At 37.3% G+C, this 17,307-nt stretch overlaps 2 protein-coding genes across 2 annotated transcripts; both read left to right on the forward strand.

Annotated features, from left to right (window-relative positions):
- The first annotated feature begins 9,052 nt into the window (after positions 1-9,052).
- On the forward strand, positions 9,053-11,317 carry LOC147922802 (uncharacterized). Its single transcript, XM_087497792.1, has 4 exons — positions 9,053-9,611; positions 9,815-10,349; positions 10,454-10,683; positions 10,959-11,317. Exons 1-4 carry the CDS (start codon positions 9,053-9,055, stop codon positions 11,315-11,317), a joined length of 1,683 nt encoding a protein of 560 aa, XP_087353918.1.
- Positions 11,318-12,418: 1,101 nt separating this feature from the next.
- On the forward strand, positions 12,419-16,620 carry LOC104760870 (putative pectate lyase 20). Its single transcript, XM_010483856.2, has 6 exons — positions 12,419-12,748; positions 13,139-13,204; positions 15,077-15,719; positions 15,824-15,927; positions 16,001-16,139; positions 16,224-16,620. The coding sequence occupies exons 1-6, from the start codon at positions 12,669-12,671 to the stop codon at positions 16,443-16,445; spliced, it is 1,254 nt and encodes a 417-aa protein (XP_010482158.1). The 5' UTR covers positions 12,419-12,668; the 3' UTR covers positions 16,446-16,620.
- The last annotated feature ends 687 nt before the right edge of the window (positions 16,621-17,307 follow it).

Consider the following 17,307-nt stretch of genomic DNA (forward strand, 5'->3'; position numbering starts at 1 on the left):
TGAGAATAATCTAGAATATACAGCTGTCTAGGGTGAGTCATCCTCTGTGTTTTGCAGAAATTGCAGAGGTGCATATTTGTTCTTATTAGAGCAGTTGATCTTGTCTGGAGACGTCGTTTTCACCTTCGTACGAACGGTCTTCGTGCTTGCAGGCGTGACTGCGACAGGGTGAGATGTTGTCTTCAACGTCTTCTTATGTTGTATTTGAACGTGTGGGCTTGACTGGATTTGGGCCTTTGTTGAGGTTGTGTCGAGGCCCATTGTTATATCTTCTACACCCTCCCTCAAACTTGGCGTGGAAGGTTGCGGAGAAACAGACACACCAAGTTTGTGTCGAAGATCAGTGAAGGACGGCCGAGGTAATGGTTTGGTGAAGACATCGGCAAGCTGAAGATGGGCTGGAATGTGATGTGTTTCAATGAGACCAAGTGCTACCTGCTCTCGTATGTAGTGGAAGTCTTTGTCGAAGTGTTTGGTGCGATTGTGCAGAGCAGGGTTGGCGGAGAGATAAACAGCAGATAGATTATCACAGAAGACTTTGTTTGGTTGATGTTGCGGTACTCCAATATCTCGAAGCAGAGATGAGATCCAGGTGAGTTCACGAGCAACAGTAGAGAGAGCTCGATACTCTGCTTCAGTGGAGGAGTTTGAGACGGTGGATTGTCTTTTAGCAGACCAAGAGACCAGAGTGGATCCCAAAAGGATGCAGAAGCCGCCAGTGGAGCGTCTTGTGTCCTTACAGCCTGCATAATCACTGTCACAAAAGGCTGACAAAACCGGATTGTTGTGTTTTCTGATGGGAAGACCCATGTTGAGTGTCCCTTTGAGATATCTGAGGATCCGCTTGAGGAGACCAAAGTCTGAGTTCGTCGGAGCGTGCATCTTTTGACAGATAAAATTGACAGCAAATTGAAGATCAGGTCGAGTGATAGTAAGATACTGCAATTTACCTGCTAGACTCCGATAGTAAGTTGGTTCCGGGAACGGTGTTGTGTCAGGTTTGTCTAGATGTTGAGGAAGAGGCGTTGGCATCGGATTGCACTCTGACATGCCAGCTTGGTGAAGAATGTCAGAAGCATAAGCAGTTTGATGCAGAAACAGACCGTTGCTGAACGATTCTATCTCCACCCCAAGGAAGTAGCGTGGAGGACCAAGGTCTTTCATGGAGAATCGAGTGTTGAGAGCATTGAGGAGTTGTTCCAGAAGTAGGTCGTCACTTCCAGTAAGAAGAATATCATCCACATAGAGAAGCAGAATGAGTATTTCTCCTTGGTGATGACACACAAACAAGGATGGATCCGCTATACTACATTCAAAACCAAAGTCAAGGAGAAAATTGCTAAATGTGTCAAACCAAGCTCGTGGGGCTTGTTTGAGTCCGTACAGAGCCTTGGTGAGTTTACACACATAATCTGGTTTTGTTGGATCAACAAAACCTGAAGGTTGAGACATGTACACCGGTTCTTGCAATTCACCGTGAAGGAAGGCATTGGAGACATCAAGCTGTTTTAAGGACCAGTCATGACCTACAGCAGTATCGAGAACAAGGCGTATAGTTGCGGTTCTTACCACTGGACTGAACGTCTCAAGATAGTCGATACCCTCCTCTTGATCAAAACCTTTGGCTACAAGTCTAGCTTTCAACTTATCAATTTTCCCATCAGGCTTGTGTTTGGTTTTAAAGACCCATTTGGAATCCAAAATGTTCATGTCATCGGTTGGTACCACCAGTGACCAAGTGTTCAGCATATGGGTTCTGCCAATTTCTTCCATAACTGCTCCATTCCACCCAGGGTGTTTCATTGCCGAGACAATACTCTTTGGCTCATCAGTGGTGAACTTAGAAGCGATCAGAGCATACCTGGGATTTGGTCGATGGATCCCATCTTTGGATCTTGTAGTCATCTGATGAATGTTGGTTGGGAAAGCAGGGATAGCACTTTGATCAGTAGCGACTGCAGTGTCTGCTGTTTCAGTGTCCTCTGCAGTTGCAGAGTCAGAGTCAGAGAGGAGGTCAATGTCTGCGTCGACTTGAATATTGGTATCTAACTCATCTTGTGTGTGAACATGTGGTTCAAGGATAGGCTCAGGTTGCGGATGTGAGATGGTGGTATGTTGAACATGCGGTAGGTCTGTGGCGGAAGCTAGTGGTAGTTCTGTTGCAGAGGCTATCGGTTGGTGGACTGAAGATGGAGTCACTGATGTAGGACGAGGCACGGTCGGTTGTTGCCAAGCGAGAAGCAGTGGCGTCTGATATTGTGGGACGAGATGACGAAACTGCTCTTTGAATGGAAATGTAGATTCATCAAAGACGACATGTCTTGATATATATACTCTCCCTATAGGAGGATTTAAACACCGATAGCCTTTGTAATGATTGTTGTAGCCAAGAAAGACACATTGTAGAGAGCGAGGATCGAACTTGTGCTGTGTTATGGGTCGCAAACAGGGGTAGCAAGCAGAACCAAACACTCGTAGAGCAGAGTAGTCAACTTTCTTTTGTAGTAGAGCTTCGTGGGGACTTACATTCTGCAAGACTGTGGAGGGAAGAAGGTTGACAAGATAATTTGCAGTGTAGAATGCTTCTACCCAGTATTTGAATGGTGTGTGGCTATGGAACATCATAGATAAACCGAGTTCCACCAAGTGTCGATGCTTTCTCTCAGCAAGACCATTTTGTTGTGGAGTGTAGGGGCAGGATAGCTGATGATGAATGCCATGATCTTGAAAATGTTTCTTTAAGGTGTTGTTTGTAAACTCTCCACCTCCATCACTTTGAACGATCTTGATTTTTGTATTAAACTGATTCTCGACTAACTTTTGAAACGCCATGAATATAGAGGTAAAGTCGGATTTCAAATGCAGAGGATAGAACCAAGAGTATCTTGAGTGATCATCAATAAAAACAGCATAATATTTGAACCCTTGGTTTGATACAACTGGTGATGGCCCCCAGAGATCACAATGAACTTTCTCTAGGGTTTTTAAAGTTCTAGAATCAGAAGAAAAAAACTGTAACTTGTTACTCTTTCCCATCTGGCAAGGCTCACAAATGGGAGAAGTTCTGCTCTTATTCACTTCAATCTCCTTGCTGGCTTGAAGGTGCTGTAGAATCTTGTAGTTTGAGTGTCCTAACCGATGATGCCAAGTATCCAGGGTTGCTATACACTGACGGTTTGAGTAGAGCGCAGCAAACACTTGATTCTGCAGCACATATAGTCCTGTTCTACGAGGACCCTTGGACACCACTTTCTGAGTGGTTAAGTCAATTATATATACTGAATTAGAATCAAAGAACACTCCACAAGGATAATCATCACATAACTTGCCCACAGATAAGAGATCTGTCTTTATATCAGGACATACGAGAACTTCATGTAAGGGAATTGTACCTTTAGCAGAAGAAATGGTGGTTGATCCAACATGTGTGATGGGAAGGTAAGCTCCATCACCAACCATCACTGCATCAGTTCCATCATAGGCTTTTACTTCCTGCAGTCCAGACGTCGAGGATGTTATGTGAGCCGTAGCTGCAGAGTCCGGATGCCACTCACGACCACTATCATCAGAGACTTGAAGAGAAGCAAACGCTTGAGTGGGAACTTCAGTTTGATAGTTGTTCTCAAAACGATTGTAGCATTTGATAGCTGTGTGACCAATGCGGCCACAGATTTGACAGATTGGGCGCTGTCCTTGAGACGGAGAGACAGATTGGTGCTGGGAGAAGCCTCTGCCGCGAGTAGTGTAGCCTCCTCTGCCTCTGTTTTGGCCAAATCGACCACCACGACCTCTCTGACTGGGTTGAAACTGAGGAGCACACGGATTTGTCTTGTCGGTCATGAATGCAAGATGAGGAGTGACCGAAGACGCATCATCATACGACTGGAGTTTGCTGTCAAATCCTTGGACTTCCGACACAACATCATTCGTAGGAGGTGAGAGCTTGCTCAAGGAACTCTGAATGACAGTTGCTATAGGGTCGTATTCTCGACCTAAACCGTTCAAGAAGCCAAAGATCTTCATGGATTCGTCAACTGGTTTGCCGATGGAGCTAAGGGAGTCACAAATGGATTTGAATTCACGACAGTAGGTAGAAAGAGATTTTTCCTTCTTTGAAAGAAGCTGAAGACTGCGTCGGAGAGAGAATTCTCTGGCGACACTGCTCTTGTTGAAGTTTTCAGCGAGAGCAAGCCAAATCTCACGAGCCGTGGGGAGGCTGTGAACATGACCTAACACTTCTTCAGAAAGAGTTCCAAACAGCCACGACCTGACAAGCTGATCGGTACAGAACCAAGACTCATACTGCGAGTTGGTGACTTCACTGGAGACATCGTCTTGGACAACTTGACGTGTCTTTGTTGGAGCAGAAACGGCTCCATTGACAAACCCTATGAGCTTGTGACTCGATAGGAGAGACTCAAATTGAGTCTTCCACAGCAAGTAGTTGTTGTCGTTGAGTTTCAGAGTGACAGAACTCGAGACATGGACATTGTCTGGAAACGGGTATGAGGAAGCCATTAGAATGCCTGCTAGAGCTTAGAATGGCTCTGATACCATGAAAGAACACAGAGAACAAAGGTGAATTTGTCTTGTAAACTTGTATTTTCAATTATTATCTTTTTGAGTGTTTACAGTTTCTTTTATACACTACTTGAGAACAATCTAGAATATACAGCTGTCTAGGGTGAGTCATCCTCTGTGTTTTGCAGAGATTGCAGAGGTGCATATTTGTTCTTATTAGAGCAGTTGGTCTTGTCTGGAGACGTCGTTTTCACCTTCGTACGAACGGTCTTCGTGCTTGCAGGCGTGACTGCGACAGGGTGAGATGTTGTCTTCAACGTCTTCTTCTGTTGTATTTGAACTGTGGGCTTGACTGGATTTGGGCCTTTGTTGAGATTGTGTCGAGGCCCATTGTTATATCTTCTACACACTCAAATTCACCATTACGAGTCGTTAAGGTCATGTCGTGGACTCCATAAGCTTTGTATAGGAAGTATCACGCGAAATCACCAAGAGAAATGTTGGAATGAGGTTTCGTAAGAGTCACCGAGTCAGTCAAATAAAAGTCTTCGATACGGTCAAAGTTGTATAAACTCGTTACCCAAATGAAGATACTCTTAATAGGTTAGGAAGCCGCAAAGAGATTCATATGCTTCTAGCGAGAATGGGGTTACAAAAATTTATTGAGATGCACTTAAGATTTAGGAAAGAGAAATGGTGAGTGCCTTGGCATGATGACAATCAAAGGAATCACTCATTCAACAACTTGTTATCTGCTAGGCTTTCAAGATTTTGATAAAAACATTTTGGTCTACATATATATATATATATATTTTAAAATTAAATATCGACATTTTCTCATTTAAAAAAATATAAAATTTATGTTTCTTATCAAGTAGAAAATTTATTTACACTTTCGTAATTATTTGTCTTTTTTATCGATAATTAATATCATATATAAATAGCATTTCTCTTGAATATTTTCTCTCAAATCCAATATAACTTTACCTTGTTTTTTCCTTCATTTTTTAATATTTTTTATTGTATAATATTTTTCAATCAATACATATATATATATATATATATATAGTATTTTACTAATTTCAAAACAGAGTCTTCTAAAAACACGATTCATTTTATTCGCAACACTACCCAATTTTCCTCCTGTTTTCTTGCTTTTCTAATTTAATTTCCAGCCAAATCTCATACTTTCTCTCATTTTACTAATTCAGACAACATAAAGTCTTCAGAAGCACTATATCAATAGTATTACACAAGCTTCCACGTGTATGTTTCTTGCTCATAATAATTAAGAACATTATCCTATATAGGGAATGGACTCGCTCTATCGGATTCGGATTCGCACATTTCTCACTCTCCTCTGACATATATACGTATATTGATTATAAACCATATGGAAGAAGAAGCTAAGATGCGGTGAAAAATGAAAATATATACTCATGTGGACATTATAAGACCTACAACTTAATTACATTAGCTGTTAAATGTTTAATTATTTCTTTAGTTTGTCTCTTGTTTTTTTCCTCTCAACTATATCATCCAGTAATGTTGCGACCGAATGAAGAATGGATCGAAAGACACACACACATGACATGATCCGTTGTTGGCCGGACTTATTATTGTTGTCATTGAATATCTCTGTATATTGTATAATATTAGATCTCTTAATTAATGTTGATCAGTCTAGAAGCCTAATCACTGTCCAACATGTGAAAATTGATGATACAGCTGAATTGTGTGTTTCTGTGTACTTTTGGAAACTAGAGATTATTGAGATTTTGTATGTAAAATTAATTAGTAATATAAAATTTAATCAAATCAGAAATAAAATACAAAACAGTATCAGAAAAACAAAAACTTCTTGACTTGGTTCAAGAAAACTACGCTGACAAAATTGCAATGTTCCGTTAAATTTGTGAAGGATTGTGATTAGTCTATTATCTATAATATGCACTTCCTTGATTTCTGCTAATATCCAATCATATACAAATCAGCAAATATATACAAAATATAATCATGAACTATATAATATACAGTAGTGACTAATTATAATGTTACACAGTAAGTTAGTAACAAATCTTGTTTTTTCCGTATCATACACTATTTTCTATAAACATTGTTACAACTAATCTTTTAGCTGTAGCCTGTAGATCATAAACTTTTTCCTTAACTAGTTAAATCGCTTAACTTTTTCTTTAAATTATCGTTTAACTTTTTCTTTCTTGGCATCAAACATAACTGTATATTATATGTACAGTAGTACAAAAACAGTATAAGCAAAACCTTAACGTTTTCGTTAAAACATTAGTAGTAGAAAACTATTTATATAAAAAATAAACGATGGTGATTGGGTCTTCAAGGCTAGAACTAGAACTAATAGACCTTTTGATTGGTTAGTTTATATGATCTGCCACGTTAATCTATCTAATCACCGGCGTGTTTTCCGGACATTCGACGCCGACGAGCAGATAATATTACATTTATTATCAAACAAATGATGTGGCCACTTTTATGAGAAGAACGTGTCGGAATGAACCAGCCGTCCGGGCACGTGACCCATCTGACCCACCACACGTGATAGAGAGATGATATGAGAGAGTGTCAAGTGCGGTAAGAATTTAAAGTAGAAAAAAGTGTGGTTTGTTTTGTTCTTTGGGTATTAACAAAATTTGGATAAGGATGTTTTCTTTTTTTCATTTTGGTAACAAAAAGTGTCGTAAATCTTATGTTGATTATGTCTATCAGATCCAAACATTTTGATTTACTAGCAAGTTTAAAAAAGAATAATTTTGTTTCTAATTAACAACAACTAGTGGCCAAAAATAATCAAGAAGCATATTGAAATCTTCATCATAAATACATTAGAATTAAATCATTTTTTAACGGATTTGTGCACTTTTTTTTAGTTATTTTCATATTTATATACGAACAAAAAATTCCATCAATTACATATACCTCAACTGGATAAAAGCAACTGAAATCACAACTTTTTTCAATTTTTAAACGAATTCCTGCATGATTTTTAGTTTGTTATTTCAGGTTTAAATATGAACAAACTTTTATTTTATTTTTAAGAATCTTTTTTAACCGTACAGTGTCTCATATCCGTAGCTAGTGATGTTAATTGAGTAATATAAAGACTAGTTAAAATTCATTCTAAAATTTCTCTATAAACATAGATCAATGATAAATAACTGATGGAAATTAGTTTTTGTGGCTTGTCAATTGCAAGAACAGTATTTATATACTAATTAAGAGTCATCAATGAACGGTGATAAGTAACTGAAAAACAGAAATAATATGCATTTGGTAAATATACCTTTGTTATCATATCATCAAACAGCCTCCTAGTATTTCGAATGCAATTATGTTAGGTATCCTTTGTAGTTTTATTGGTAAACTCATCAATTGAATTCTTGAATGGAACTGAATTAAGGATTCCATATTTTAGAGACTATCAATAAAAAAATAAGTATCTATATGGTGGACCCTGATGAGTTACGAGAAGCTTAATGCAATAAAGAAAAGTAGTTCATCCATAGGTTTAAACATAATAAGTTAATAACCAATCTTTATCAAAGAACAAAATTGCAACGTAAAACGGTTGATACTTTTCATGAAAACAATTGAAGTTCCAAAAGATTCATATTTCATAGACCAAAATTCTGAATTTATTTACTCAGTTAGTAATAAAAATAGATACTTTGCATGAAAAGTTAAAAACGGTTTAAAATGGGATAGCTATATTGGTTAATGAATTTAATTGGGAATAGCCCCTTTAAATTGATGATATTATTGGGGGCCTAGATCATCAGCTTTGGCAGTTTTTATTCTGAGTTGGATCTATATATAGGTATGGTGTGTTGGTATAGGCTTACAGTTCTATGGTCTTGTGCCCTGTACTCCAATGTTTTCATCTGACGAAACTAAGCAACCTGCTTCCAGCAACTCATCCATCAACCGAACCCTATCTATGCCATCAACAACCCGATCAGTAACCCACCGAATCAGTTCCAATGCTTTGTCTGTACACCTTAATCCGGTGAGACTCTTGGCTCTGTTTCTTTCTTCAACGTCGAAGTGTCTTATGACCAAGACTATTATGCCATCTGTTGACTCTCTTGAGGATGAGCAATCAAGTAACCGTGACCTCACATGTTCCAAGCTGCCTTTGTGTGCTTGTATCACAGCTCTCATTGATATTGACTTGATGTTTTATGTTTTCATATATTTGTTTAAGGCTTTGGGGAAAGCCATTATTTGTAACCTTTTTAAAACTTTGGGATTCTGCTCCCTTTCTTGTATTGGTTTGATTTGAATGAATGAAACCATGTTTTGACAAAAAAAAAGATAGGAAAATGTATTTAAAAAAAGATAGATTGATTAAGTCACCTCAACTCATTTCACCCTTCCAATCCGCCTTTGTTCCAAATCGAGCCATCTCAGATAACGTTCTCATCATGCATGTGATCCTTCATTTTCTTGGACATCAGAGGCCAAGAAATATTGCTCTATGGTGGTTAAAACGGACATGAACAAAGCTTATGACCGCATCGAATGGGGTTTTCTCAAAGCAGTTCTAAAGAAACTTGGTTTTAATGATAAACTGATATCTTGGATTCTCACTTGTGTTACCTCGGTCTTCTACTCTTTCCTCATCAATGGAACTCCGCAAGGATCAGTCATCCCCACCCGCGGTCTTCGTCAAGGAGATCCCCTCTCCCCATACCTCTTCATACTGTATACTGAGGTTCTCTCCGGATTATACGTTCAAGCTCAAAATCAAGGTTTACTCCCCGATATCAAAGTCTGTAGAGCAAGTCCTCCGATTAACCATCTCTTATTTGCAGATGATACTATGTTCTTTTGCAAATCAAATGATGTGTGTTGCAAGAACTTGCTAAAGATTCTGAGGACCTATGAAAAAGCTTCAGGGCAATGCATCAATCTCAACAAGTCTAAAATAACCTTCTCCTCAAAAACGCCAGCTCACACTAAAGTCCGTGTTAGGTCTACTCTTAACATCTCACAAGAGGGAGGCCTCGACAACTATCTAGGACTCCCAGAGAACTTTGGTAGCAAGAAAAGGGGTATTTTTACATCCAATGTTGATAGAATCCGACAACGAGCACACAATTGGTCCTCTCGTTGCCTTTCTGGAGCAGGAAAACAAAATCTCCTCCAAACTGTCCTCACTGCTCTCCCTGTGTACTCCATGTCCTGCTTCAAACTCCCTGTTTCGCTCTGCAAACAAATTCAATTCGTCTTCACCCGCTTCTGGTGGGATGATAAGCCCGACAAGAGGAAAATGTGTTGGGTCACATGGGCACTCTCACACCGCCCAAATATGCTGGTGGTTTAGGTTTTTGTGAAGTAGCACAGTTTAATGATGCCTTACTTGCCAAAATAGGATGGAGGTTACTCAACGAACCAGACTCGTTGTTGGCTAAGGTTCTCTTAAATAAATACTGCAGCTCATCTACCTTTCTGACCTGTTCCTCTTCCCCACGAGTAGCTTCCCACGGTTGGCGTAGTATCCTCGTAGGTAGAGACCTTTTAGTCAAGGGTTTAGGATGGGCTGTGGGGGATGGTGCTACTTTCAATGTCTGGAAAGATCCATGGTTGTCTCTCTCCCAACCTAAACGTCCCTTTGGCCCCCTAACTGAAGCAACTGCAGAACTTAAGGTTTGTGATCTTATTTGTCAAGACTCCAATGACTGGAATGTCGCTGTTATTCGTCACCTCTTACCTCAATATGAGGCTGAAATCCGTAATTTAATTCCCAGCTCTGGTTCCTTAACAGACTCTCTGGTTTGGTTACCTAAAAAGTCAGGATCTTACTCTTCCAAAACAGGTTATGTTCCGGCAAAACAATTCCCCCACAGCCTATCGGAGACAGATTTAACTGGTCTAAACTTATTTGGAACGCAAGGTTGCCTCCCAAACTAAGGACGTTCCTATGGAAAGTTGTAGCTGGTGCACTTGCAGTCGGCTCCAACCTGGCGAAGAGAGGCCTTACTGATACCGCAAGGTGTAAGAGATGTGGTGCTTTCGAGGACGAACTGCATGTGTTTTTGCACTGCAGTTTTGCAGGGGATGTTTGGAACTTAGCACCTTTCACATCCCATCTAAATCCTCTACCACTGTCCACCCCCAACTCCTGTTGCAAAAGCTAGCTCTACTCATTTCCCTCCCTCCGTCGGGTGTGGCTCTGACTCCATTAGCCCCCTGGATTTTGTGGAATCTCTGGAAAGCTCGGAACCTCAACCTCTTCGAAAGACGCCTTTATTCTGCAAATGAGGTGATTCTGAAGACAATTGTTGATGCAAAATAGTGGCAGAACGCCCAACTGTAATTCCCTCCGCAACAATCCTACCTTCCCCCTCCTGTGATTCCATCAACCTCAACCGATGCTCACGTTTGCTTTGTTGATGCAGCTTGGTCTCCAATTACAAGCAATAGTGAGGCAGGATGGATTATCGAGGATGCATATGGCTTAACCATCTCACAGGCGACCTCATCGCGCTCTTTTGTACCTTCTGCTCTAGTAGCAGAAGCCTTGGCGATTCGAAGTGCTCTGACTCACATCTCTTCACTCGCTCATATCTCTCAAATCCGATCGTTCAAGATCTGTTCGGACTCTCAAGTCCTCATCAAACTACTCAATTCCTCTCGTAGTCTCAAAGAGCTTAAAGGAATTCTCTATGACATTTCGTGTCTAAAGAATGTCGGTTCCTTTATCGTTTTCAGTTTTATTCCTCGCTTGAGCAATATTGCAGTTGATGCTTTTAGCTAAATCTTGCTTTTTCTACTTCTTTGTTATCATATGTACCTCTTTCCTCCCTTTGTGGAGGTTGACTTTTCCTTTTATTAATCTAAGCGTGTGACAAAAAAAAAAAATTGATTTAAGTCACTAGATAAAGCTCAAGTTTATAGCACACTGAAATTACAAATTTAAATTGACTAAACTATGGGAAAAATAACGTTAATTATATTGTGAGCAACAATAATTTTCTTTTTTAATTATCTTTAAAAATTAGATAATTCTCACGAAGTATCATGCCGGCAAATTGAAAATTTTTATCTACTCCAAATATTACGTGTCTTGTTTGATGAAGGGTTTGAGAATCTACTTGAAATGACAAAACATTCAACTTGATTGAAATTACATTTGCTACTTATGATTCATCTTCGTCAAATTAGATACTTTTAGTGAAGTTAAGATTTATGAATGAATCTAAAAATTTCTAATTTAAAAACAGAAAGGACATTAAAGACATTGTATTTTTGTATACATTGATTTCTTTTATATCTCAAATGATCTATCCAGTGAAAATTTTATAATTTTTAACACTGCATGATGAAGTTAGAGTTTTATTTCGTTAATTATGCAAAAAATATATTAATTTTATGGTTTACAATAAGTTTTTTACCAACATATAAACTCGATTGTTGAGATTTTATCCAATAAATTTAAAGGTGAGTGGAATGAAGGTGTAAAAATCGCCACTAAACTATTTCTCTGTGTTTGACAAAAAAAAAAAAACTATTTCTCTGTTATGGTTATACTTGGATGTAGGATTGTGACTATATTTTCAATTTTTAAGTTATTGTTAATTCATATTTTATGTGACAAATATATTAATGTTTTACCATTACAAAGCATGAAAAATGTGAGCGATATGCAATTATATCATCAATTCTCATTAGTATATCCACTTTTATTGGAAAAAACTGAGTTAGTACAATTTCTCTTCTATTTGCCTCCTGTTTGTATAATTTGTCTCTTGTCGTATCACCTACATTTTCAGCATTGGATGTTATAAATACCCAAAATAATAATAATGGTAAATAAACATACATATCTGCATTGGCCCATTTCGATGTAACAATGTTCATGACAGGATTTTAACAAAAGAAACAATAATGAAGAAATTGAATAATCTATTCTAAATAGTTTAATTAGGCAAAACATTATTCTAGTGAAAAATGTCACAACCCAATTTTTTTTTCTCTTATATATTGACTCATTCCCTGAAGCCTTTCTTTAACTCTCTTCTTCTCTCTTCTTCTCTCTTCTTACACAATAGACCGACACAAGCCTCTGTCTCAGACAGAGACAAAGAAACAGAGCAGCAGCAATAACAATGGCTTCCACGCAAGTACTTGTCTTCCTCGCTTCTGCATTACTCCTATCAATGTTCTTCTCTGGTGTTGATTCCACAAGGTATCATCAATTATAATCGAAATGTTTTTGAGTCAAATCTTTTACGTGATCTGGTTCATGGAAGCATTGAAGTTCCAACTACTCAATCTATGGTGGAACAAGGAAACATTTTTTTTCTTACTGATCATCATAGTTTGTATTTTTGTATTATAGATTTATAGATCCAAACATTGAAAGGAAATTCTATATTTTATTTTTTTCTAAAATTGATCATGCATGTACAGATCTATTTGCTAACAACAGTCTGTTATTAGAGTTTTCTTGCACTGTATATTGTTTATGTGAGGTTTAGTATATTGCTATTATATAATTGAGTTGTTTCATTTCGGGTTTAGAGATAGTAATTGCAGTTTTGTTTGATCAATGAATTAATTAAATTGTTATTTTCAGGTCTAATGAAACATGGCATGAACATGCAGTTGAGAATCCAGATGAAGTAGCTGCAATGGTGGACATGTGAGTTTCTATGTTGCTTAAATTTTGTGTTTTAGCTTTATTACAACAATAATGATCATGGTTATTGTTTGTACTCTAATCAAGTGGTGTAAGTATTCTATTTCGTTTAATGCGATTGGTTAGTTATTAGTGAAAAAAAAAAAAAATTCACTAAAACTCTAACGCCTAGTTTCTCTTTACGTTTTTCTTTTTGGTTGGATAAATTCATGTGATCTTCTTTTATAAATTACTTTAAGAAAATAAAAAATCAGAAAAAACTGGTGAAAGTTGTATTTATGTGGAGCAGGGCTCACATGGTGTTTCTGTAAGAACCTTTTATACATTCTGGTCAAAGGGTCAAAATCCATAGGGCTAAACACTACACCTCGATTCTGTTTTTTTTTCCGTACTTTAGTTTTTTTTTTCTTTCTTTGTTGTATTTATTTTCTACTTTTCTCCTATATATAATAATACTTTATAATTTATATGATATGATAAATATTTTCTCTTATAGTAACAAAGTTAACCGTTTTTAACTAAAGTATTTTCTTGGTTCCCGCGCAGACTTTTTCAACGAGAAAATCTTTTAGTGACTCTAAAATAAACTGATCTATATTATGATTTCACATTTATCATTGATAAATACATGTAATATTAAAGATATAATTTTTTTAGAAAGTCGAACATGGAATATTTTTTCATGAGAAAAAAGTGGAAAATTTGGTTTTCATATTTAAAATGAAAAATCAAATGGGTGTGAGTAAATAATAATTAGTTAATATGTTATCTTATTCTGATAAAGTAGTAAAGAATGAGTTGTTTATGCTTATTCTTTACTGAGCGATTCAGAGTTATGGGTGGAGGAGCAGACATGAAACATCATGCATAACATGGTTTCATTTAGTTGAGTTGGATTTGGATGGGATTCTTCATTTAATGCAATGCCACCAGTTCTTATATAGTAGATGAAATAAAGTATTTTCGTTTAAAAAAAAATCTTATGGAATTATTGTAGACATTGGTCCAAAAACACGTGTAATGTTCTTGTTTTTGTTTTTAAAGAGAAAACATGTGTAAATGTTCCAACACCTAATCTTTAGAACAGTGGTTTGCCCACCAGCCCCCATGCATCTGCCTCGTGCTGTGTTCTCCCCAATTCTTTCTTTGGTAACAGTAGTTTCGGTCTTATCTCGTTATTACTAATTGCAATAGTTTTTGAGGATATGCACATTTGTTGATTTGTTTTTGTCTTTCAAAATAATTTTTAAAACAAATTTCTTATGCTGTCCTAAAATAAAATAAAATAAAATATTATAGTGAAGGTGGTAATAGTTGAAAATGCTTTTGAGTAATGTTATCCGACATACTATTCATTTACCATGTGTAAGTGAAACAGTCTAAATATGCCCCCGATTAAATTTTGTTCTTTATGCATATAGTAAATTAGAGCCTAATTATATTACATCAAATAAATGTTGTCAGGAAAATAGATTTATTACTTTAAATAAATTCTATAATTGTTCTTACGAAGAAACCGAAAAATAAACGCATAATATGTCGGATTGTTACTTAAAAGACAACTTCTAACATTTCACGTCATTTATAAGATTTTTAGCAATTTGCTTTTATTTTTAGCAATTTGCTTTTATTTTTTTATTTTTTTTGGTAAGAAATATGGGGATTTTTCTTTTTCTTTTTGTCAACAGAAATTGAACATTCCTGATTGTGCAATATATGTTCCCACCGACGCAATTATTGTTCCAAATGACCCTTACGCTTTTACAATTTACATTAAGTGGCCGACCCAATTAGTTCAAATTAAATTTTATTTGGTTCGATAAATCCGGTTTTGATGGAACATTGCATTGAATAACCGGTTTTAATGGTTCACAGGAGCATTAAGAACAGCACAGCGAGAAGAAGACTAGGATACTTCTCATGCTCTACCGGAAACCCAATAGACGATTGTTGGCGTTGTGACCGGAAATGGCAATTCAGGCGAAAACGTCTAGCCAATTGTGCAATCGGGTTCGGTCGCAACGCAATCGGAGGCCGAGACGGTCGTTACTACGTAGTAAGTGACCCAAACGACGATAACCCGGTTAACCCTAGACCGGGAACGTTACGTCATGCAGTGATTCAAGAAGAGCCACTTTGGATTGTCTTTAAACGTGACATGGTCATTACATTAAAACAAGAGCTGATCATGAACAGTTTCAAAACAATCGATGGTCGTGGCGTTAATGTTCACATAGCTAATGGTGCATGTCTCACGATTCAGTTCGTGACTAACATTATCATCCATGGGATTCATATTCATGATTGTAGACCTACTGGTAACGCTATGGTTAGAAGCTCTCCTTCGCATTATGGTTGGAGAACTATGGCTGATGGAGATGGGATCTCGATTTTTGGGTCTAGTCATATTTGGATTGATCATAATTCGCTTTCGAATTGTGCTGATGGGCTTATTGATGCTGTTATGGCTTCCACTGCCATTACCATCTCCAACAATTACTTCACACACCACAATGAGGTAATTGGTTCAAATTTTTATAGTTTTTGGTTGCTTGAATCGAAAGTTAGGTTTTTGTTTTTTTGGTTGTGAGGATTAATCATTAATGGATTGCGTTGTGACAGGTTATGTTATTGGGGCATAGTGATACCTATACAAGGGACAGGGTTATGCAAGTTACAATCGCTTATAACCACTTTGGTGAAGGTCTTATTCAGAGAATGCCAAGGTATTTTGGCCTAACTTATGAGCTTTATCTTCAGAAAACTCGACAAAATAAACGTTTTTTTCATTAATTGTAGGTGTAGGCATGGATATTTTCATGTAGTTAACAATGACTACACGCATTGGGAAATGTATGCGATCGGTGGCAGTGCGAGTCCTACCATTAACAGTCAGGGAAACAGATATCTCGCCCCGAGAAACCGGTTTGCGAAAGAGGTAGGTTGACTAGCTCAAAGGACAGATCTTTATGGTTTCATTCAAATTCGTACAACAAAATAACTGATGGGATGCATGTTTCAGGTGACAAAGAGAGACTATGCAGGGCAATGGCAATGGAGGCATTGGAATTGGAGATCAGAAGGAGATCTATTCTTAAACGGAGCTTTCTTTACACGTTCTGGATCAGGACTTGGAGCTAGCTACGCTAGAGCTTCAAGTTTAGCAGCCAAATCGTCATCCCTTGTTGGTGTCATCACCTACAATGCCGGTGCGCTTAATTGCAGAGGTGGTCGCCGGTGTTAATAGTTTACTAAGAATTTTAATCTTGTTTTGGGTTCTTGCATTATACATGGCAATAGCACTATTCAAAATGTCAGAGGCTTGATTTAAAAGCTGCCTCAACTGTATTATAAAGCTGTATGATTTGTTTCACCGCCAATTATTGATGTATTTATAAAAGCAAACAAAGTTGGAACTCTTCCTTTAGTCTCTCATCTTAGTTTCTTCTTATATCGAGGACAACAAAACGTAGCACTTCTTTGGAGATGCTTTGAAATGAATTCATAGTGTTTGTAAATTTGAGTAGCCCATTTCGTGTGTTTAGGCTAAGCAAGCTACATGTTGGTTAAGCAAGGCTATAGTACACCCGACTAACCTATGACTGAAATTAAAATGGGGTGAGAGCCACACTAAGCCTGCTTAGTCGATGATAACATCCTTATTAATGATGGAGAATTGTGGGGTATGGTGTCAATGGGAATAAGAGGGGATGTGAAGGTGGAACCACGTGAGAGGAGACAAGAACCACATGAGAGCATATGAGGAAGTAAAAGAAAGGGTCTTAATATCATTGTCATGTTATGTTGTTGATATTCATAAGATAGATTTGGCCAATGGCTTGTTCCTCCTTCATTAAATATTATTGAAAAATTCCTTTAAATACCACTAAAAAGTTTTTTTTTCCAAAAATACCACATTTTAGTTTTTTTTTCCAAAAATACCACAAAAGTTTTTTTTTCCAAAATTACCACAAACACAAAAAAATTGATTTTTAAGGATGTATAATTTTTGTTTTAGGTTTGGGTTGACACATTTAGTTTTAGAGTATAGTTTTTAGGAGCAGGGTTTAGTATTTAAAATTTAGGAATTAGTTTTTAGTATTAAA

The sequence above is a fragment of the Camelina sativa genome, chromosome 18 (genome assembly GCF_030686135.1).
Source record: "Camelina sativa cultivar CO46 ecotype springtype chromosome 18, ASM3068613v1".
Classification (NCBI taxonomy): Eukaryota; Viridiplantae; Streptophyta; class Magnoliopsida; order Brassicales; family Brassicaceae; genus Camelina; species Camelina sativa.

Bases quoted from the DNA above. Each gene is read 5' to 3' on its own strand.
- LOC147922802 (XM_087497792.1), top strand. From the start codon at position 9,053: ATGAACAAAGCTTATGACCGCATCGAATGGGGTTTTCTCAAAGCAGTT. The intron at 10,350-10,453 runs GTCAGGATCTTA...TTGGAACGCAAG, and splicing joins CTGGTTTGGTTACCTAAAAA to GTTGCCTCCCAAACTAAGGA. The intron at 10,684-10,958 runs GTTGCAAAAGCT...TTGTTGATGCAG, and splicing joins ACTGTCCACCCCCAACTCCT to CTTGGTCTCCAATTACAAGC.
- LOC104760870 (XM_010483856.2), top strand. From the start codon at position 12,669: ATGGCTTCCACGCAAGTACTTGTCTTCCTCGCTTCTGCATTACTCCTA. The intron at 13,205-15,076 runs GTGAGTTTCTAT...AATGGTTCACAG, and splicing joins GTAGCTGCAATGGTGGACAT to GAGCATTAAGAACAGCACAG. The intron at 15,720-15,823 runs GTAATTGGTTCA...GCGTTGTGACAG, and splicing joins ACTTCACACACCACAATGAG to GTTATGTTATTGGGGCATAG.